The 23626-nt window shown below is 36.2% G+C and overlaps 1 protein-coding gene across 2 annotated transcripts; it reads left to right on the top strand.

Annotated features, from left to right (window-relative positions):
* The first annotated feature begins 66 nt into the window (after positions 1-66).
* LOC135169502 (cationic amino acid transporter 2) lies at positions 67-23050 on the top strand. Of its 2 annotated transcripts, none has more exons than XM_064134566.1 (13): positions 67-597; positions 7368-7521; positions 9071-9224; positions 10145-10375; positions 14064-14272; positions 16801-16972; positions 17065-17248; positions 17440-17564; positions 17666-17919; positions 18361-18603; positions 18680-18918; positions 18993-19120; positions 19339-23050. In XM_064134566.1, exons 1-13 carry the CDS (start codon positions 587-589, stop codon positions 19665-19667), a joined length of 2433 nt encoding a protein of 810 aa, XP_063990636.1. In that variant the 5' UTR covers positions 67-586; the 3' UTR covers positions 19668-23050. The 2 variants fall into 2 exon arrangements, with proteins under 2 accessions (XP_063990636.1, XP_063990644.1); XM_064134574.1 differs by lacking the exon at positions 67-597 and adding an exon at positions 897-1053.
* Positions 23051-23626: the final 576 nt, after the last annotated feature.

Here is a 23626-nt window from a genome sequence, read left to right on the forward strand (position 1 = left end):
TCGAGTGGGGGGATGAACAGGTTCATAGGGAGAATTGTTGAACGCGTTTCGTAGACGCCATGATAGGGGAGGAAAAACGCCGCGCGGATGAGAGAGTAACCCCGTGTGTGGTCAGACGGCACGACCGGCACCGTGTCGCTTAACGAGATTAAACGAGAAGATACGAGAGAATTAACCAATGAAGGAAAATTCAATGAATTAGTTGAAAATTAATTGTTAATGTGAAATGTGAATGTTAGCGTTGAGCTCAGTGTCCATGACTTATTGTGATTTTCATTGTCAGACTCAGAAGTTTCATTGTTCTGCAAGACTCTTGGGGTGATATCTCCATTGTGCATTGATATTGATACATATCACATAGGGATTAGATATTCAAGTGCCAGTATATGGAGTAATTATTCAATTATCACCATTGTTGGAGATTTTTAGAGAGACGAGACTTTTTTTTTATTCAATTGTGAAGATATTGGAAATGACGGAGTGCACGATTCGGTGAATTCTATTCACCTTTATCCCTAGTGTTTTAACCATTTTTAGTGTTTTTTGTTAAAGACGAGAGAGAGAGAGAGAGAGGGTAGACGTCAAAATGGATTTGGGGTGAGTCACAGGTCATGAAAGTTGTTTCATTGCAATTATTAATATTAATATCGAGCGTTAATTGTGTTGATTTGTTTAAATGCACATTTGCACATAATTTCTTTTTTGCTAATTAATCGTGATTTGATAAATAACCGGAGTTTTTGTTGGATATAAAGACATTTCACGTGAGTAAATAATGAAATGACAAATTTTTGTGGATTATTGATTCACATAATTGTCGTTTGCTGGCACGTCATACTACAATCGTTTTCAATATTAAAATTTTTGTTGTCAATTTTGATCAACACACTTTTGGTATTATTGTTTATAGTTATTCTCTTACTTTGGATGCTATGGAAGGCTCGGCGACGCAAACTATCGACCCTATTGCGTTTCGTACGATTGCCAGACAACAATTGTTGACTCGCCGATTAGCGAGATGTAGAAAGAAACGTTTGGACGTTGTTGACAAGCGTACGTTGATCAATTAGTTGAATTTAATGACTTGGTTTAATTATTTTTAGGTTATTAATCACTGTAGTGGCTGGCTCACTGTTAATGAATGTGCTTGATTAATATTATTTTACATTGAGATGAAACAAATTTTAATTCACTTAATGAGAGAATTTCATTTATCAATATCTCGGAATTCTCTTTTCTGATTATAAATCTTCTCTCTCACACGAAAAATATCTTCTCCGGCTTCTCATTCAATGACAATTCCGCTCAAAATGTCACGAAAATATCAGGAAATAATGATGCGTTTCATTTGATAGGTGTTATTTCAACGGGAAATGCTTGAAAAAAAAAAATATCGTCATAGCATGGAAAACTATTATTTCTCTCGAACATACCCGGGAAATTGACGTAGCAAATTGGAAATGTTGAACAATCCCCCATGCGTTTTCCGGTAAACTCGGTAGTGCCAACAAATTGCACTGATCGAATGTCTGTGAGAGTATAGGGGGTGAAGTAATCTTCTAGGGTGCGATTGATCGTATATAGGTTTGCTCTGTACACATAGAATATACTAGTTTATGGATGGAATGCTTTGAAATACTCATACGGGACTTTCCGCATTGCCTCGTGTGAATTTGATCGCCGTCGCATATTTTTATTAATGTTAGTTCGTGCTAGGGGAAAATATATTTAGACTGAGAGTGTCCCCCAGACTCATTTCAGTCCTAGATATTTTTCCCATAAATCTCATTCGTCTTATCTCGCGCGTGACTATACTATTGTTTTGTTCTACGAGGGGGAATTTATTTGAAAATATCCATGAATTTCTATGGGGGGAATAACTGATGAGATTCACAGTTTGAATGTTAAAGGCTGTGGATCAAGGGAATGTTTATTCCTTTATTACTGGGTCAAGATGACGTACCACTCAGGAAGATTATTTCTCAAGACAAGCTGAGTAATCAGTCAGCATTGTTATTTCAGTAGTCGCTGGTCTGATGGACACGGGGAAATTCATCTAAAATGAATCAAATCGATAATCATCCTGGGTTTTACAATCACACCTGGTTCGTCTACCAATTCTACGTTGTATCGTGGAAAATGTAATTTTTCTATCGACAAGTTTATATCCTGAGGGAAACCTTATTTATTTCTCGTCCATTTCCACGTGTCTCCTCAACATATTGAATATCCCGAGAACAAGTAGTGGACGGAGAATTTTATAAGGGCCGCCGGTACCTCTGAAAAAAAATCTATTTTTCGGATAAACTAGAGAGAATTTTTTTTCCCGTCCGTTACTCCACTTTTGGTTTTTTCTACCTCCAATCTCTGCAGGATTAGCCGAGAGAGAAAAGTTTTTCTGTGGCACATGGAGACAGTTAATTAACTGACTTTGGTCTAAGCCACTTTTCGTGGATGAATTGTCAATATCTAGGGAAGATTATTATTTTAATCATTAAAGATGGTTGGAAAAAATATCTGCAAGTGTATACGTGTATACGTGCCCAGAAATGTTCACGATCCTGCATTTTCCTCTGGGAATATGCATGAATAACTGATGATACGGCTGTGTTCTTTTCTCGTAAGGAATAACACTGATGTAAATAAAAATAGGAATATACATATTTTTTCCATAAAGCATACGAGAAACTATGGCTTTTCTGTTGAATAAAAAATCAGCCGCCTGTTGCCGACCTGAGGAGCCCGGGGTTTTGTACAACGTTGGTGAGCCGTCACGCTCTACTTGCCTATTATATGGACACGAGAAAAGAAAAGGGGGTTGAAGATAAAAAGGTAGCCAGAGACGCTTAACGTTTTTCATCGCGATATCGAAAATCACTTGTCGTTGAAACGAGGTTCAAAACCCATTTCTTCCGTACCATCACGTTCTCAAGTTTCAAATAATCTTGTAATCCGGGAATCTGACTTGGTCTCATTATATTTCATCAATAATGCGACGTTTCAATCGAGCTCTTCTCTTCCTCAGTTGTTGAGGAACATCTTTCAAGATGGAGATTGTGCAAAATTCTGGTTTTTCAGTGACAAAGATCTATTTCAAACTTGAGTGTTTATGATGTTAAATAAATAAAATAAAAGTAAAATGTGTAAAAAAGGTGTCTGAAATGCATACACTGCTGCACTAATTTTTGCTGTATCACAAATCTCTTGGGAACTATGTAATCATTTTTACGATTCAGTTAAAACATTATTGAAATAATAATTTCTGCGGGTTTTGTGGTCTTCGTTAACGAATAGTTAATTTATCCGATGAACGTCAAAAGGTTTTTCATTTCCGAAAGGTCAGAAATAAAATAATGTGACTAGTTATTTTACTTATTACGTTGAGTAACTATTAACCTCGTTTTCGATGATCGTAAATGTGTGAAAATTTTGATGGCTTTTTGTAAGACCAATTTGTATTTCGCGTGGTGCAACCAATCATTTGCTACGGCATTCGATGCCCCCTAAGCATTTACGGAGAAATTGTTGGAGCTCCAATGAAGCGTCACTATTGTCGCATTGAATAAATCATAACAAATTTATCGAATGATTGAGCATTCAGACGGCCTTTGAATTATTATCAAAAATTCCCCTGTAAAAATGTCAAATAAATACTTGTAATGTCTGCTTGATATCCATTGGATAGGCTGACGTAGATTCATGTCGTGCCTCATCCCCCTGGAGGTGTTCGATTTTCCCCTTCCTGATGAATTAATCAAGAGCTCCAGTTTCACCTCACGTTCCACATCCCTGAAATCACAATAAGTCTTGGATTTCCAATATATTCCCCACACATTTTGCATCGTTATTTATAGATAGAAAGAATAAATGTTTTTCTCCAAAAATTGGAGGGTAAAGTGTCCTAAAAATTTGCTCCAAAATGGAGACCCTGGAATTTGAATGTGCAGTGATACCATAAGAATTATTATTTTATTATACTAAACTCTTAACTGGACAATTGTACATTTTTTCAAAACATCATCCTATGACATTATTTGGGCTATCGTCATACTGAGGAATGATAAAACATTTATCAATAAAACTCGTAATGAGACTCGATGTAATACTTTGTATTATCTTTTATGTCGATGAAATTATCGATTTGACTGCAGCAGTGAACTTTGCTCAAAGTATCGCGAATAATATCTCGAAAATCATCGCAATAGATATCACCATAATTGTCACGACATTGCTAGTCTCAACCGTGGCGGTACGGTGGCGGTCTACAATGATATTATCGGTTCAATCTTAAAAAAATTCCAACACTCACCCTTCAAAAGTCTATTATCAGTATTTCATAATGCTTGTACCATGGAATTCCTCATTTTTCATTTTATATCTCGTAATAATTAGTAAACAAACACTTTATCACTTTCATTCCCTTGGAATTTTAAATAAATATCATTTTTCTGCCATTAAATATATTAAAAAACTATATAACCAGAAGTCGTGTTCCAATATTTGTTTTTTACCTAAAAAAACGAGTGGATAATATATCATGATGTATTTTTGATTTAAAAAAGAGTGAGGAATTAGTGGAACTGAAACCTGTGATTGAAATGTGTATTTGCATCAACATACAGATTACATTGCTCATTCCATACGTTTCAGGTTAAACAAATGCTCGAAATTTCCATTAAAAAATCGTTTTAAATTGTTGTCAGATGAATATTTGATTGGGGCAAAGGTATATTTTTTCTCAATGTACCTAAATGAAATTCAAGTTTATGTATACATTTGATTCTGGGTTATAATATACTTAATTCAAGTATATTTTTGTCCCATATATCGCAATGGTCAGTGGAGTTCCTCAAGCTTGAGTTACCCAGTTGGTATGCGGTTGCATTCGTCTATCCACTATCATATGAACAACACAATACACCTGTATGATCCACTTTTGCCATTGTCATGTCTCCAGAAACTGTCACACTGTACTCCAGGGTATATACTGAATGATACGTCATGTATTAATCTAACAAGCCGTGACTTATGAGCTTCGTGAAAAAAAACTAGACACTGAGAATGGAAGAAAAGGGGGGAATTCAGACGCCAGAAAACTAGAAGTAAGGAGAACCAAGAGGGATAAGTAGATTGTTCAGTTAAGACCAGACACAATGGAACAGTTGCAATATCGATCTCTTTATGTTCTGCTATTCCACTGTTTCCGGTACAACGAAAAGTTTCCAATAACCACTAGGGAAATAACGTCTGATTTAAATTTCTACGTTAACTCAGATTGATTGAAAAGAAAATTTAATCGGCTTTGTAATGGCCAGGTAGAAGTTCGAGGATGAAAAAGGAGATTAAAAACTAATTATTTATTCGGTCTAAAAGAAAACAAAGGAAGTGAAAAATAATGGAATAAATCAGTTGAACGTGGGAATTTCCTAAATTTACACGTAAATGTATTCAGGAGGTAAAATTTTGTGTCTATTATTTTTGCATTATGCGAAAACATGCTTTTCATATATCGGAATACCTGATATTCACATTTTTGGAATTATTGGAGCGAAATCAACGACTGCGGTATCCATCGAAAGATTTACGGTTTTTTTTTTCAACACTGGCATTCCCACCCACATTCCTCTGCATTTTCCTCACATCCCTGCAGGACCGGAATTGTTATTTTGCGGAAATTATATACATAACGGAATACACAGTCAGCATTACAGAATTCGTAGTTCATTCACTGCTTACGAAATTAGATCGGAAAATTAAATTACATTATTGCGATGATTCAGAGACTTAAAGGCCCTGGTATAATTTCCCTTCAACGTAATTATTGATCTGGCCAACTATTGTGTAATTTCGAGACATCCCTGCCACTAGCAAAGTCAAGGAATTAATGGTAAAGTCGCCTTGAATGATCGCAAAAGGCTCCAGGCACAGGTACAATAGAAAAACGCCTTCGATTAATTCCTATTTGCTACTATCGATGCAGAAATACAATAGCCTGCAATGTTTCCCTCTTCACTAAACACCTAATGGAGTGCTAATGGATTTTCTTCGTCTACACCTTGGTGCACACACAATTACATACACCTAATGGTGAAGCTCATTAGCAAGACATATTGCTTCCAACTGATTTGTGTTTCGTTCAATTCAATGTGCCATTCCTCAAGCGGTTTCCGATCATCTTCGGTTTGCTGGTCACTTCCACTGCGAATAATTGGGGTTCAAGTCAATAAATTTAGGACGATAATCACTAGAACATAAGATCGGGATGATCTAATGGTCTCTAAGGATATTTGAGGCACCTTGATCATCCCCCGGAGCTTCTGATGAAGCTCATGTTCGACCCTCGGATCATTTTACGATAGTCTCCATGAGGTCAGGGAGTGATTCATTCATTTGACATGATCGAGGTATTATTCACTCTCATCAGCAGAATTTTCCAACGAAAGAAAAATTACATGTTTATATAGAAAAAAATTCTGAAAGTACTTGTCTACCAAAGGGACGGGATATGCCTCCGTTTAGAAAAAATGTGGGGCAATAACTCTTCCGTCGAACCACCTGTCGATTGCAATTTACCCTAGGAAAACTCAACGATCTTGTTTCTTTTTTTCTAAAAATAATATGAATGAAAATCTAATTCTGTCCCTTACTTCAATTATAATTCAATTCAATTGTGAGGGTATTCAGAGGTAGAATAATGTAGTGAAGGTCGGGTCAACAAGGAAAAGGCGCTGGGTAATTGAAGAAAAGGGACTGAGGGTACAAAAGGTTTTAGTATATGCCGCTCTGTGAGAAATTGATGGAACTGATTAAATATTTATTGGCACATGAAAATTAAACTCGATGAATGTTAGAGTCGTTTGACTAATACCCGTGAAACCTTCGTACAAGTGACAGGGTAATGTCCGAGTATATCGACAATATTAAGTTATCACATTATAATGATACCCATAAGTGACCCATAAATCAGTTGAAGTGCTCTTGCACGACATAGGAGCGCTAGGAAAATGAACAAAAAACTTGTAAATTAAAGATATCGCGTGTACACATCCCGCTGCTCTCACCAATTTTGCCATTATAAGTGGAAGAATAAATTTACATGCAGAAGAAATTATTGGTTTTCACCCTCTCCCTCTGAGAGCGGTGTCTACTTTGAATTTCATGAGCGAAAAAAAAATTGAGAATCGAGTTTAACTTACGTTGGTCGAATGATTATGATAATTTTCAATGCGATTAGTTGTCTTCGCGATATTTGACTCGTGTATATTATCCCCTTAGATCCTGAGAATGATTTATTTAGAAATAGATTGATAAAATAATGGGTATGTGATAATTGTAAAATTCAATATATTTTCATTTGAAATTTTCAGAAAAATGAAGCTGCCAGAGTTGCCGGATAGGGAGAAGAGATTGGAGCTTTTCGGCAAGTTCATAAGAACAAAGAAAATAGAACACCTCCAGGGGGAACAGGCACGGCATGGAACTGAGCCAGTACATCCCCCAGATTCCAAACAAAAATTACAGGTAAAACATTCGCCTGGGGTGGCTTTTCCCCATTCATTAAAATTAGATTTTTCTACGGGAAGATAAATATTCAATAACAATTACACCTTATTCTATTAAAGTATTTTCCATTAAATTATCTGGGTCGCAATTGTCCATTTATTTATTTTATTCTCTTAATGAAAAGAGAAGACAACTAATAATGGACCTATTGAAAGAAAAGCGCGAGGTTCCGAATCGGAAACATTGTTATTATTTTGATGACAATGTGTTCACAATCTAATGATATGAATCCTGTAAATAAAATACGTTCTTCGGGATGTTAAAAATAATGTCGCCCTGTGGGATTGTAAAGTCAGCAATTCAGATGAATCAACAACAACTCTCTACGCCATAAAGGTGTGAAATCGGGCTCTCCAATCAGACATTAGTGCCAATTATGATTTTCATAGCGATAGGAATATCTCGAGTGAATCTGGAACATGTGAATTGTCCCTACCGTATACACCCTGAGTACTAGCAATTAATCCCCCAACGTTTCGTCATTACCGTGACACATTTCCAATTAATCCGATATCAGGGTGAAATTGATGTCTCAACTTCACATACCGGACTGTCGGACATATACATGAGGAAAATCATGACCAGTCCATTTCACGTATGCTTCACACGTAATGAACATTCTGATTATACTATTACGCTTAATCAGTCAAAATGTGGAATCATTTGTCAGTGATGAAGATGCGACTGGTGGTTTGATAGTTTTTAATAAATTATTACCACCGAGTTTCATTGAAAAATCTCAGAGTAGAGAGTCAACTTTTTTCAACGCGACACTACAGGTTTTTTTTTAATATGCAGTGTTGTTTACTCAGTATTTCCACAATTTCAGTGGAAAACGGAAATTTACAATTCAAAGTGGAGTAATGGTAGCCAGAGTAACAAAAACTACATTATTTCTCTCGCGTAATTCCCGTTTCATGCCCCACAACTATAGTTCCTCCCTCCCTTAGCCACGAAATTCCTATTCGCAGGTATTACCATTCCCTAGTCGAGCAAACAATCAATTGTTTTATTTTCCTCAGCACGTGAGGTCAACCTTCTAGCCGGGGAAAACTTGTGGGCAACAGTTCTACCCAGCGGTTATCACCAAAAACTTTTCCAATATCCCACCAGTGCTTGTATGGATTTTTTATTTATTTTTCTTCTTCATTGTCTGACCAACATTCTGTGATTACATTTTCCAGGATAATTTGAAATTTCTACACAAAAACACAACCCAAATTGAATTACACAAAGTAATATGCTAAGTTTTCCGTTGACTCAGTGTCAATGTAAATTTTTGGTGGCTAAAAGGAATTTTCCCTGATCCTTGCAATCTCATGAGAAAAAAAAGGAAGTGAGTTCAAAATTTTCAAGGCAGAGTAATCTTAGCACATAATTCCGATTATTTCTAAGGTATAAAAAAATCTTGGGAGGTTCTATAACTTCATAGATTTTTATTTTTATTTTTACTGTGTAAAACCCTTAATTCCTTTCAATTTAACTTTTCAATCGTTTGTGATTACAGAAGTGCCTGACAACCCTAGACCTAACGTCCCTAGGTGTTGGGTCATGCGTTGGTACAGGCATGTACCTGGTGGCTGGAATGGTGGCACGTAGTGTCGCCGGACCAGGCGTCATCATCTCGTTCATTATCGCAGCAATGGCATCAATTTTCTCTGGTAATGTAATAAAAATTTAAATCAGAGATAAATGGAATGGAAATTGGAAGGGGGAGAGGAGAGGGGAAAAATCATTATCTCGAGAAAGGAGGTTGAGTGCTTGTCGCATTGTAAAATCAGTCAATTTTGCCAAGTAGTAGGTGTGCCTTAAAGTGCCTCCCTGGAGACATGAAAAATCAATAGGCCCGAGAAGAAAAAAAAAGGATGTGAAGCTGCTGGAAAAATGTAGATGAGATAGTTGGAATTGTATATATCTGATGGGACGTGATGTCGATGAGGACAACACAATCAGAGAAACAATATGCACTGCGCTTGTTATAAAATTGATTATCCCATATCCTGCAATAGCAATTAAATTTGTAATTGAATTGAGGACAGAGCATCCAGCGTAATAGCACCAATTTCTTCATTAGTAGATGATCAATGATCGAGTAGTTTCAATTACCGGGTTTTAGTTTGATATTCAATAACATCAACGGCAATGTTTGTATTGCAATTTTATTAATTACATGACAATCTTGCCGCTGGAAAATTTTCCACGAACAATACGATAATTGTTGGTCCACATGGGAACAAATTTCTTCAGACAATTTTCGTATTAGCACTAAAAAAAGAGGTGCAAATTGCTGGCCAAGAAAACAATCCAGTGCTGATGCACCAAATTTTATTGGATTAACACAAAACCCCCAGTAATTTAGCAAGAAATCCCGAGCAATTTAATCTTAACGGCATTAGATTTTCTCACAACCGAGGGATTGTAATTATCTCCAGCGCACGTATTAGAATTTTTCTCGAAAAGACTTCACCGTGACCTACAGTCCATTATAACACGAAAAACTTCAAGAGTGAAATGTACTTAATGCCGTAACGATTAGAAAATAATAAAATTTGATATGATATTAAAAAACTATAATTTTCAGGTGCGTGTTACGCTGAATTTGGTGTTAGAGTACCCCATACAACCGGCAGTGCGTATATGTACAGTTACGTGACTGTAGGTGAGTTAATAGCATTCATAATTGGATGGAACATGGTGCTTGAGTACCTCATCGGTACCAGTGCGTGTGCCTGCGCCCTTAGCGCTTGTCTGGACGCCCTTGCGAATGGGGCGGTTTCCGGTGCGATAAGCAACAGCGTTGGAACATTTTTTGGTGAGTCAGGGATACCACAATAACAGAATTATGATATTATCAGTTTCAGACATTTAGCAAAAACTGTTGCATTCCACACTTCCACACTTCATGTCAACGTCTTTAAAAAAAATAATCACGTCAGATTAGATTCATTCACATATCTGTAATGATTAGGGTGCAATGCCGTGGAACGTCAATGCTGGACTCTCATATTAATTCATCACTTCACAAAATTTTCCATTGCACTTTTTCCATCACGATTGAGTGATCATAATTCTATCGACTTTCTGATAGTTCAAAGGGTAGGTACATCTTTCGAAACAATGAGAGCACTGACAATATTTTCAGAGGGTGTGAGTAAAAATATTTCAAGGGAATATCTTCTCAATTCTCTTTACGTTTCTCGTTGACGGCACATAAGAAAGATTAGTCGAGGCCCCCAGTGCTATGGCATTTTTTCTTTGTATTCCGTCCATTCCAACTGCCTCCGTAAATGGAAGCACTGGATGAGAAAGAACTGTCAGCGGTGGGCAACGGACACGAAGAAAAAAAAAGAATTTTTTCGCGACACGGAGAGAACAATTCTTTGATAATTACGCACTTGTTCCGTAATCTGCCAGTTAAAACAATGTTCGGTAAAAATTACGGAACAGTGACGCACTTTCGTAGGGAAATTTCAAGAAAAGGCCCAAAAAATGTCCAACTGTTCCGTAATTATTACTGACTATTGTTTTGACCGGTAAATTACGGAATAATTTTTCTCTCCGTGGATAATAATTCGGTGGGGAGTATCGATCGTTATGAACGTCACCCATTGTCGAGGCTTTTACGGTTTTCAGATAATATAGTAACTAGGAAAGTAACGGAGAGAATCTCCTAACGATGTTATCGCAATTCTGCATCGACTAGTTATGAAGGTTTAGTTTGATAAGGAGTTTATCAAACGAAAGTGAGGAAATGCGAACACTGACAAGTGGCACGACCCAGAGAAGATTGTGATGTATTAAGAAGGACTATTTCTCCATTATCGTTATTCCCTGGAGCTTTGTAAAATACAGGATTTTTTTAATTTGAAAAACTGAACTGTCGTTTGCCTGATCTCAAAAGATCAGGAAATTCCTTACAATTGAAAAGCTGTTGTAAATTCCATAAGGCAATATGCCGGTCAGTTGGCGAGTTTCATTCATGAAAAAATGATACGGGTTATGACATTAAAAAAATAAAAAATGTGGAGTCATCGAGCCTCACTCACAGTATACATAGTGTATGTATGTGATGAATTTTGTGCAGCCGAACGCTTCATCATTCACCGAATTACGGGGCTTTTCAGAGGGGCCGAAGGGAGCGACGCAATATTGACAATGAATTTTACCCGGGTTTTCTTGTGAATATCGGAAAAACGATGAGAACGGCGCTTTCTATTGGTTCAATCGATGGGGAGGAAAGGTTCTGATTCTAGACGCCAACGACAATTTTATGTCATTGAAACTCAAGATGTCGAGAAATAATTCCTTTACTTTTACCACAAAATTGTCTGCTTCTGCTTTTACAGTTCAACTTTTCGATGAAGCTGAGTTACCCAGAATAACTATTAAAATTAGACGGCACCAATATTCCAATAATTATAATGATTCTACAACGTGTATTTTCTCGAGTAAACTCAACTTGAAATTTGTTTATAGACAACTCGAGTTATTCACGACTTTGCTAACTGTCAATTGGTGAACCTATACATTTTAAGGGCATAAGTTATCGGAGGGGTGGTAGTTTCAGAATCGTTCAAGTCGTTTAACTTTTACTCTGCATAACATATATCTACCTGCACCTATGTCTAGTCAAGTCTCGACTACGGCATTCGTCTCTACATACGGTATAATTGTACTCATAATATATTCTAATATGATAATTTCAATCTGCAACAGTTTAGAGACCTATCCGGCAATCACAAAGAGGTGAATAATTTATACGGAATCAGCACATCATCGGATGTTAATAATTGATGGAAATAATTAACGTATTATCATCAAGAATAACCCAACTTTTGAGTGATTCAAAATATTCATCGATAAACAACGAATGTTTGAAAAATAAATACTTCTATGCAAAATGTACTTTTAATAACGTTAAACATTTTCCATCATTTTGGAAATTCATCTGATATAATTAAACAAGCAAATTGATCCATTGGAAATAGCTGTCTCCATAATGCTCTAAAATAACCTATAGTATTTCCTGAAATATCATTAATTTGTCAAAGTTCTTTGTAGTTTTCTCAAGAACACCAAATCTTCCTGTTCTATTATTACTCCGAAAAGTTCGTGTACAAACTTTATTTATAGCTCTCAAGTCTACGACATATTCTAAGAATTTTCGTTGAATCGATTTTCACAAGGTGGAACCCCGCTACCATAAATTAGACTGGACAGGGACATGTTTGGTTAAAGTCAGGTCACAGTGTGGGTGAGGCTTGTGGGGTGTCTAACCTGCTGGAAATAAACAGGAAGTCATGTATGATGGAAAGGACAGACGGAAAGTTGCTATATCCTCTCCCCTCCGACATTTATATATTCTTTTTATCACAAATATCCCGTATCATTCATCGCGTGTCTCGCATCCCGGTGTGAAATTTTCAACGGATATCTGGCAACCCACTCACATCCAATACCACATCGTAACCGTGACAAGTTCAGTTGTGGTTAGAAGCAAAGAACCAAGTAAAGTAAAATAATAAAAAAAAAAATAAGAGGAAATAGAATGAAAATAATATGAAGACGTAAGGTTGAAAAAGGAGCGGGCGCATGCGCAAATAAACTACTCCCGAGGTTCAACTCCGGCACCTGTGGACCCCATCGATCCGATCTGGTTACGAGAGAAGCGCCGCCGCCACAATTCGCTCCACCGCCTACTCAAAAGCCTATACACATGTTAACGAGTATTTCTGTTTTTTTTTCCCCTCAGTTCTGAGACCGTTTGAAAAAATCTCAAACACGCTGTACGTAATTCTATATTTTGTTTTTAATGAATCACCTGATACCGAAGGGATCGAATACCTCGGCCTGATAAAGACAAGAAAAGAACGAGAATAGAATAAGAATTGCTGAACATGGGGATTTTCTTTTTTGCACAGTAAAACTTAATGAGGCTTGGAGCTTTAATTATATTGAGGGGTGGAGGTTAATCAATAATTTCGAGGGGATGAAGCTTGAATAGGGAGCAATGGTGCAGAATTATTCAGGGATGAGAAAGGGGTATCCTTAGGGAGGATCACAATGGTGAAATCAACAGCTGAAGGCGAATGGAGGTTATTAGAAGGTAGTGGGTAGTAGTAATTGTCTGATAGAGTGGAGAATGTCCGTGGGTGCAAATGGATTAAAGTAATTTAATAAGAAACTCCTACGCAACGACGTGATTTTCAAATTCTTGATGAACGATCGGGATTCAGTCTAGTTCTGGAAGATTAGGTTTCACATTTTTTTAGTCATGAGGTTGTACACTCAGGTAAATAAATTTACTTGATACTCGATTTTTGAAAATCCCTAAATGTATGTGTTCAGGTATTTTTTCTCCTCAGAAAGAGGAAGCGAAAAAAGATCCATTAGATGGACGTGAAAAAAAATACACTACTGTGTCTGACAAAATATCGATGTTACTACTGAACCGTGCGACGGTGTTAAATCATCAAAGTAATAGTATTTTATTGTTTCAGGTCGACCACCGGATTTTCTCGCTTTCGTAATAACCCTCCTGATGATGATGCTGATGGCAGCGGGTGTGAAGAAATCCCTCATCTTCAACAATGTCTTAAACGCCATAAACTTATCGGTCTGGGTATTTATTATGACTGCCGGATTATTCTATGTCGACTCAACCAATTGGTCAGAGCACAAGGGATTTCTACCCTTCGGATGGAGCGGGGTGAGTTTTTTATGTCGTCATTTTACTCCATATGATTGTCACGTAACCTAAGCTCATCCCGAGTTTGTGTACTCCCCGGGGAGAAATTTAAGAGTGCAAGAAGCATATAGAAACATCAGTGTTCTCTCCGGGGGATAAAAAAACCTGAAATACAGTCATAGTGAAATAACTTGACTTGGTAAATTGATGAACTATCCGGTTAAGGGTGTATAGCTGTGAATAACTTGGAAACATAAACAATTTGAAAACATACGAATTATTGGACTTTCTTGTTTTCTAGATTTTTTTTTAGAAATGTATCGCTACGAGTTCTGCAATGCCATTATTTCTCCGGTGAAATAGATTCTCATGGTGGTGGTGCAAAGTTCGAGATGAAGCTTCCATAAATTATGGACTTTATACTCTCAATTTTCGGGGTAATGAAAATAACTTCCTCCATTAGGGTGAAGAAGCTCACGAAAATTGAAATCAACACAATTATCCCAATTGAATATTGAGTTTCGAGAATTCACGCCTTATCATTTTTTTTTCCTTCGTCTAACATCAATAATCTACACGGTATCACTCAAGAACATTATTTGCCTCAATGAGTAAAAGGTTTTGTGGCTTGTTGAAACAATGGCAAACTTGTTGCATCACACAGATGTGAGGAATATACGCAATGAGCCCTCGAGTTTCGTTGTATACGTGTATTCATGAGTAGTCTCAAATGTGGCTTAGGAGTAACTGTGGAGGAAAATAAAAGTGGGGGGATGGTGGATTAGATGAGAGTTTGCTGAAAGGGATTGTCAGAGTAGGGGGAATATGACGATTAAGTGAGAGTGACTTTCAGAAAGATCGATAGGAGAAAAAAAATTGATGCTTTTTTTTTTTTACGTCAGGGGAATCTTCGAATGAGAGAAAAGCAAAATCTTTGGCTTTCGACAAAACTGTTATCTTATGTTCTGTGATGAATGAGATCTTTCTCCCTGATTGTGATTGATTGTTTCCACCAGCTCCTGGAAAAGATTTTTCGAGAATAATTTTTTGCTGAATTAATTGTTTCTCATGGCAAATGATGGGCAATGTTTCAGAAGACGAGGGTGAGCTCATCATGTGATCATTCAGTGGAATATTTTCATCTCTATTTCTGCTTTCATGAAAATGAAAAATTGATTTCCGCCTATTTTTCAGAGATGTCCACTCAGCCTCTCTAATACTATCACGCTCCATCATCAGACAAATGGATTTCTTTTTATCTCCAATAGTTCAGTAGAAGGAAAAGGGGAAAGGGGCACGAAAAACTCTACTTTTTACATTGATAGATTACACCTGTTACTGTTCGATACTTATATATTGACTCCCCTGCAATTCCTACGTGATGTATTGTTCCAATTGAAGATGAAATATTTGAAATGTGTATTTTTTTTTCATTTCCTTCCTTAAAAATAGGAGCTCATAAAACTTTTCGTTGATCCAGAAAGATAGAGAGTGCTGATAGGATAATGGCTATGAAAAGCTTTTCACCATGAAAAAGATAAAACAGCAGATTTTATTACAGCCCATGTGATTATTCTAAACCATGGCAGTGGTGCCTAATGAAATTTTTACTGCTATATCATGCGATCAATAATTTCGTATAGAGGGGTCGGTAGAATGTGAGCGATTGAGTTGGAATTCATTATATGTATAAAGAATGAAACTTGAAAACGAAACCGCAAAACATACGTTCAAATGGTGTTGTGAATATTCACCTCAAAAAAGCTTTTCGCATTAATTATAAAATTATTTTTGCGATAAAAAATTTTTGCAATAATTCAACCAAAACAGTAGATAGTTGTACACCAGAGCTTGAAAATATAGTGTGATTCAAACATTAGTGAAAAGAAAAAAAATGTGGATTGTTAAGGGTAACCTATTCAAAGAGAAACCAAATTGAGGGCGTGCAATTCTCAAGGGCCATCAACTTTGCGAGGAGCAGCCTCATAAGTTCCTCTACCTAGTCTCTCGAAACTGGTGCAGCTTGACCTTTCAATGGCCTGACATTTTTTATTTATTTTTTTCTTCCCTCCTCTTGTTTTTTCTTTGTACCCTTTTCTACTTGAAATATTCCCTGCAATACCGCGATTAGAGAGCATGCGTCTGCTACAGATATCGGTGTGCGTGTGTATGTACCTAGACGCTGTCGTTGAACTCTGTCAGGGGGAAACATATAACATATGACAATTCTGAATTGGACACCGAAGTTATCACACTAAGACGACCTCATTATTGGTATCACGATTAATCAAGAATTGCAGCTGGCCACAGAGGGCTAATTAAAAATTTATATGTCATAACATAACGTGCTGACCCAGCAATAATCAGACAGGGTTCATGTTCATTTATGGAAATTTTAATGGCCCGTTAAACTGAAAATTACCCAAATCCCTTGGGCATCCTTTTCTGATTTTACTGTGTGAAACGCAGGAGATAAAAAATGTCATAAATTCAAAAGGTGTTATGTGGTTTCTTTGAAAGCCACTAATGATTATCCATTTACGATACAGGTGTTTACTGGGGCTGCAACTTGTTTCTATGCATTCATTGGATTTGACATAATAGCAACGACTGGTGAGGAAGCGACAAATCCAAAGAAGAGTATCCCATTAGCAATTGTCTCTTCTCTTGCTATTATTCTCATCGCCTATGTGTCAAGCAGCATGATGTTGACGTTAATTGGTGAGTTTGGAATATCAACAGATCATTGATCAGTTAAATATTGTTATGGAATAAATTCATTGTTAAATAATAATGAATAAAAATATTTTTAGTTCCTTATGATGAAGTAGACCAAGACTCTGCACTAGTAGAGATGTTTGGCCAAGTAGGTGCATACAAATGTAAATATATCGTGGCAGTGGGAGCCCTAGCCGGCTTGACAGTATCAATGTTTGGCAGTATGTTTCCCATGCCTAGGATAGTATACGCAATGGCACAGGATGGCCTCATATTCCGGTAATTATTAATAATTAAATGTTCCATCCAATCTCCGAAACAACCATCAACTACAAGAAAATTTCCCGAATATTCTGTGACGTTATGGATAAATATTTAACATGACTAAAGTTACACCGCCATTTCCGGATAAGCTAATGTTGCTCAACCACTCCCTATATACTTTAACTTGATACACAATTTATTTTTAGTATGTTCAGCCAAATTTGGCCAACCACTGGAACACCAGCACTAGCCACACTGACATCCGGATTAGCTGCTGCGTTGGCGGCACTTCTCATTAAATTGGAAGTCCTAGTGGAAATGATGTCTATTGGTGAGATACATTTAGCATCAACTATACAACGCTATTCAATATTTTAAACTATCTAATCCTGTAAATATAAACTACATTTTTTCCCCCGATAAATAATTCAGGTACATTGCTGGCCTACACTCTCGTATCAACATGTGTTTTAATTCTACGTTATCAACCCCACTCAACGAATCTCATTGAACTTCTGCCCCAGAGTCTACGTACACCATGCAGGTCACCGACTAAAGAAACTCAAGTCAATGGTCAAGCTCCCTATGGCAAAGAATTGAGACCGGATCAGCTTACTATTGCCCTTAACACTGTTCAAACGACACAAACGGAAATAACGACTAACAGTAATGGACAACGTGTTACCGTAAGATATATATAGTTTTTCTTTCTGTAAAGATCAAAGGCTCCAGGACTTCGTCAAAAGTCCAATTCAATGAATTGTAAAGTCAAGAATTTTCCCGTCATCTTGAAAGGTCAATGAATTAAATTTCAACATTTAAAGGGGACTTTACCACATCGCCTTGAAACTTTTCTCCGACTTTTTTCTAGGCTAAATAAACCTTGTTGAGTTTAATAAAGTTCAATCATACTATTTCACTTTTCTTCTAAATTAAATGAAGGGGACTCCAAGTTTTTCTCAAGCTGATATTCCACAAGAAAGTTGGAGTATTATTTAATTTAATCCTCTTCTCATTTCAATCTTGAATAGTTACGTCTCAATACCGTATCTTGCTGATCTTAAGCAATTAAAAATACTGAGAAAGTTATAATCGATTTTTAATTTTTATTTAATTGTGGTAATTAGGTGCGACGTGTGAGACGAGCCAATAGTTCATCACCCGATTCGGATGACACTTACGGGGGTGAAGAAGACGATGTCGGTTTAGGAAAAGACGATCAGTATTTAGTCAGTGATAGAACGGAAAATAAATTTTATGGTAGTGTTCATGCAGCAGCAGCCTCATCAACGTGTGGTAGTGCCCATCAATATCCTGGTACCACACCAATTATCGGTCCACCACTCAACTACCTTCAACGACGTCTTCAGGTATGAAAACAAAAAAAATAACCCATTCGATATGCCCCCAGAATTCACCGGAAAATAAATGAAAATTACTTTTCAGGCAGCACAGTATCTCTGTCCAGCAATTTTCCCTTGGGTAGACAGGGGACCAGCAACCGAGGCGTCTGGTCGTTATGTCATGAAGATGGTGGGAATATTATATCTGCTAATTCTGATATTTGATTTCATCATCGTCTGTGGAATGGGCGGCATGGGAACATTCATGACCATTGTCATGTTTTTATTTTTATTCGCTATTATTGGAGTTCTTCTCGCAATAAGCAGAAAGCCACAGAATAGGTAATACAAACATTATTTCAGAGATTATTTGAAACGCAGACATTGATCAATACAATTTTTCATTAATTTTTCAGAAACACCATTATGTTTATGACACCGGGACTTCCCTTCGTGCCCGCGATAGCAGTTACTGTTAACATTTACCTCATATTCAACTTGAGTATATTGACACTGGTGAGATTCACAATATGGATGATACTCGGTAAGAATTCAATAATCAGTTGCAGTTATTGTGAAGCCATCGGTGCTAATGCAGATTGAATTTCGTGATTACTGCATTGATGTGCATAAAAGTGTTTACCTCCCGAATTTCCGTGGGATATCGATTTGCATTAATTCTGATGGATTTTCAATGACCGCGTAAATTTCCGAGATAATTATATTGCTATTATTCACTTTGAATTTTCATCTGAATTTCAGGTTTCATAATGTATTTCTACTATGGTATAAAAAATAGCAGTCTAGAGACTGAATCGGAGGATGGCCCAGTAGATTCCAGTAATGCTGGTAATATAGAGTTGAAAATTACCGAGCATCCGGGTGCTTCACCATCCCAACATTATGCCAATCAGGATCGTAGTATTTACGAGGGCCAGCAATTGGATGCATTTGGCCAGCCCGTATTTGGCAACACTAATTTTGGTGGTGCATCTGTGCATGGAAGTACAACAGCCCAAACACATACAACAAATACTAAAACAAATCCACTCTTTGTTGCCCAGAATGATTTTCCATCCTGGGATGATTGAGTGTACTCTGTTATGAGGGCTGTACGCGAATGAGAGTGCGAAATTTATGGAAATGAATGAAAATGAAAAATAATTAAACAATGAAGAGAGAAGAGCATGTAGCGCACGCAGCACGCACGCACGTACATAAAACGCACGTCAGGAAATATGATGAAAAATAATACTAGCGGAGAGTGGGGCAAAATGGAGTAGTTGAAAAATAACTGCTTGACCCAATTCAGGAAAAATAATCTTTCTCTATCAAGCTATATTAATATTTTTAATTACTGATGAGAATCGGAATTTTTTGTTCAGTAAAACTGGAGCTGCAGTGCGAAAAAACTTGTGTTATTCCAACGCATTTATATTTATCTCTCTCAAATTCGGAATGAAATTCATTCTCATTTGCCATGTCGGGAGTGACAGGGATATTAGAGAAAAGTAATTGTCGAGAGATTGTTGATTAAAATATTAGGAGGAAAAAGTATGGGAAATTTTTCTAAGGATATGAAGAGCTCAGATCATCGAAACATAGCACATTTCTCGGCACCCCATGTCTTTTTCATTACTTAACAAACGGTCATTTTCATCAGTAGTCATAATGATAAACAAAGTTGATAGTAAAAATTTTTTTCATTTGAATTGCATCAGAGCTAGCCAATTTTCGACTGTTTCATGAGCCTTGCTGTCCCCTATTCAAAGAAATATAAATGACCCTGGGCAAATGTTTAATGATACTAGAGGATGATACTACGATAACGAAGATTAATTAGAAAACTATACTTTCGATTGATTTAGGATATCAAGTGCATATCTACGCAATTCATTAATTCATCCGGCAACTTCCATCCATCAAACAAAGTTTAGAGAAACCGAAATGTTGAAAATGATACTTATTATTGAAAATAAATCAATATATTGCCAATTTTCTTGCATTGTAAGTTTATCAGAGCCGATATAGTTATTGCTGATTATTATATATGAATGACAACAAAATATATATTTTATTCTCTCGTCTCGTCCTCATTGATCGAATACTTAATGATACTGATGTTGAAGAATGCGTGATATCTGAAGTTAAACAAGTTAGAGAGATCCCTAATATTGGAGGAATTTTAATGAATCTTGTTCTGCCTAAGCCTAGTCTTTCCCAAGTGGAGTCCATCAACTACATTAAAAAAGACATTATAATCTCATTGTTAATCATCTGTAATCTTTGCCAATGTCTCGACGTCGAATTTCAATAATGAATATTCGATGTGTCTGTGTAAGAACTAAAGGAATTTTCAACAAAAAAAATGTGAGAATTTGCTGTGGGTAAATTTTTTCTACATGAAAAACACCATTAATAGTTATTTTACTCATAGAAAACATTATCTTCATTAGGGTGAAAGACACCAAATGATATAATTTTCATATTTTCAATCTCTGTGAAAATTCTTCTCATTCTTGTGCTTATAGTCACAAATAATTAATAGTTTCATAACTATGAATTACCTGGTTACAACTGGAGCGTATAAAATAAACGAAAGGGAAAATTATATCTAGATATAAATACTGTCGGCAGGTACGATAGTATAAATTTGCCATTTGACTTATCCCTCAGTTGCTTGAATCTGCCAGGAATGACGCTGGAAGTGTGTGCGAATATACCAATAATCCCATAACCATAAACGTATACATTTAAAATCAATAGTGGTATAATAATATATTGCGATATACTGCAATCGTTGACGATTTGCACTGTCGAAAACAAACAAATGAATAATGAGAGACACCACTGTACGTCGTATGCAATAGATAAATCATTACTCCAGAGATGGATGAGCCCTGACCCAAAATTGTGACGAATATACAATGACATACTATTCAATCAATTGTAATCATCATTGGTCAGTGAATCATGAAAACAATGAATAGCATTTAGAGAAATGAAACATGAGACAAAACTATTATTCTGTGAAAGAACAGTGCCTGCACCCCAGACGCTAGTTGAATATTAGATTCTATCGTTCTTCAAATGAAATTTCTGAAAATTGAGTGCAACTTTGAAAGAACAAAATCCATTGTTTTATGATTAACCAATGATTATACTTCATTTTTTAAATGAGAGCGATTGCTATATCCATTGGCAAAATTAGAAATTAAGAGATAGAGAGAAGAAATTACGCTGAAGAAAAAAAGTTTTTTTGAGAAGCACAGTTTTACTAGAATTTGAAAAATCATCACTTGAAATCTACCCAATGTATCCTCCCTTATATTGAAAAAAAAAATCTTAGGCAAAGGAATTTTGTATTTTTTCCAAATTTGAGAGCAATTAATTTGCATCATGAAAACTAATCCTCAAATTCCTTCAAGTTAGATTCAAAATAGGTGTTAAAATATTTTTTAATTAAGCCAAAAAAACACTATTGTTTTTTGTGTTTACGAAATGATATTTCGCTTTAGGACGGTATTCCTTGGTAGGATTTTTTTTATTAGCGCAAGATATTGTGTTGAAAATTTTCAAGCGATGAGATGGTAAACCCGTACGTCTGAAGAATCTTTTGTTTTTCTCAATGTAAATTGAAGGAAAAAAATGTTGCTTTTTTAGTTAGACTTTCAAATTTTTAGATAGGAGGACAAGGGCCTATTTAACGTAATACGCGAGTACACAGGGTGTTATGGGTTGACTGAATGGCGAATGACTGGATAAAGCGGAAAATATTAACCAATAGGAGATGCAGTAATTTCCATAACGTTGTGATTTTCCATCCACATTCATGAAAAATGGTATGCGTGCGTGTGTGCTTCCCTATATTCAACTGTAAACTCGCAAGAAAAAAAAAAATTTTAATCTTTTGTCGTGATTATGAAAATGAGAAATCATAAAAATACGAAAATTTTAAAAACATAACAATTTCCACGAGTTACGGAATGACAACCATCTTCCAGTCATTGTATGTTAAATGACAAACTACAGAAATACCATTCTCTAAACTTTGGATCTCAGACACACACAATTGTGTGCCAGTTATTATCGTTACTATATGTATAGTCTGACGTATAGCGTACCACAAGAAGTGAAGAATAAATAAGTGATGAAGAAAATTAAAATTTGACAAAGGCAACTAGATATTTAATATTAATTGAATTACCTCAGTTTTCACTGAGTTAAATTAGTTGTTGCTCCCGTACATCACATTTTTATTTTCCATTTATTTGTATTTTACTTAGTTTATCACTAGGGGAGCTCAGCTCGGAATGGTCCAAATTTTTGGTATGAATACGATAAAAAAAAAAGAAACAGAATGATTGGAATTACTGAATTTTTCCATGTAAAATATATACCCCTCCGTATAAATTACGTTATTTAATATCGATAAGGATCAAAAATAAAAAGTGATTATTCGAAATGAAAAATCTAATGTGTTACAAACTGCATTTATTAACCCCGTGAATTCTTTATAAGCGAAAAAAAATGGATATTATTCTGCAACATGGTGGAAGCAATAATCTAGCTTTAATGTCATGGCTAAGAATTTTTCATGAGCTTCTGCAATGGTTGGCAATAAAAATACTTTCATATTTCATGGCAGCGCTAAGTACTATCAACATATAGCGTATACAACAGAGAATGAATGGAACAGGGGGAGGGGGTGGTAAGAAGGCCAACTGATTCATGTGCAATATGAGACCTAATGGCAATGTAAGGAAACCACGTATGCCGATACAAGGCATCCACATTTCCCACTAGTGGACATGAAGATTTATGATATAAATAAATAAATAAATAAATTCCTTGTCTAATAAACGTCAATGCTGAAAGAGATGGGAGTGCGGAGAAGGAAAAACAATCAGAGGATTAATTTATAGTAAATAGAGGAAAGAACCATTTCTCATTTTTTGTTCAGGCTAAATTGAGGGAACTCCGAACTGCATAAACGGAAAAAAATATCAGTAAAATCCAGAAGTGAAGCCAGAGGTAAACTGGGTGAAGT

This window comes from Diachasmimorpha longicaudata, chromosome 1 (assembly GCF_034640455.1).
Source record: "Diachasmimorpha longicaudata isolate KC_UGA_2023 chromosome 1, iyDiaLong2, whole genome shotgun sequence".
NCBI classification, from domain to species: Eukaryota; Metazoa; Arthropoda; class Insecta; order Hymenoptera; family Braconidae; genus Diachasmimorpha; species Diachasmimorpha longicaudata.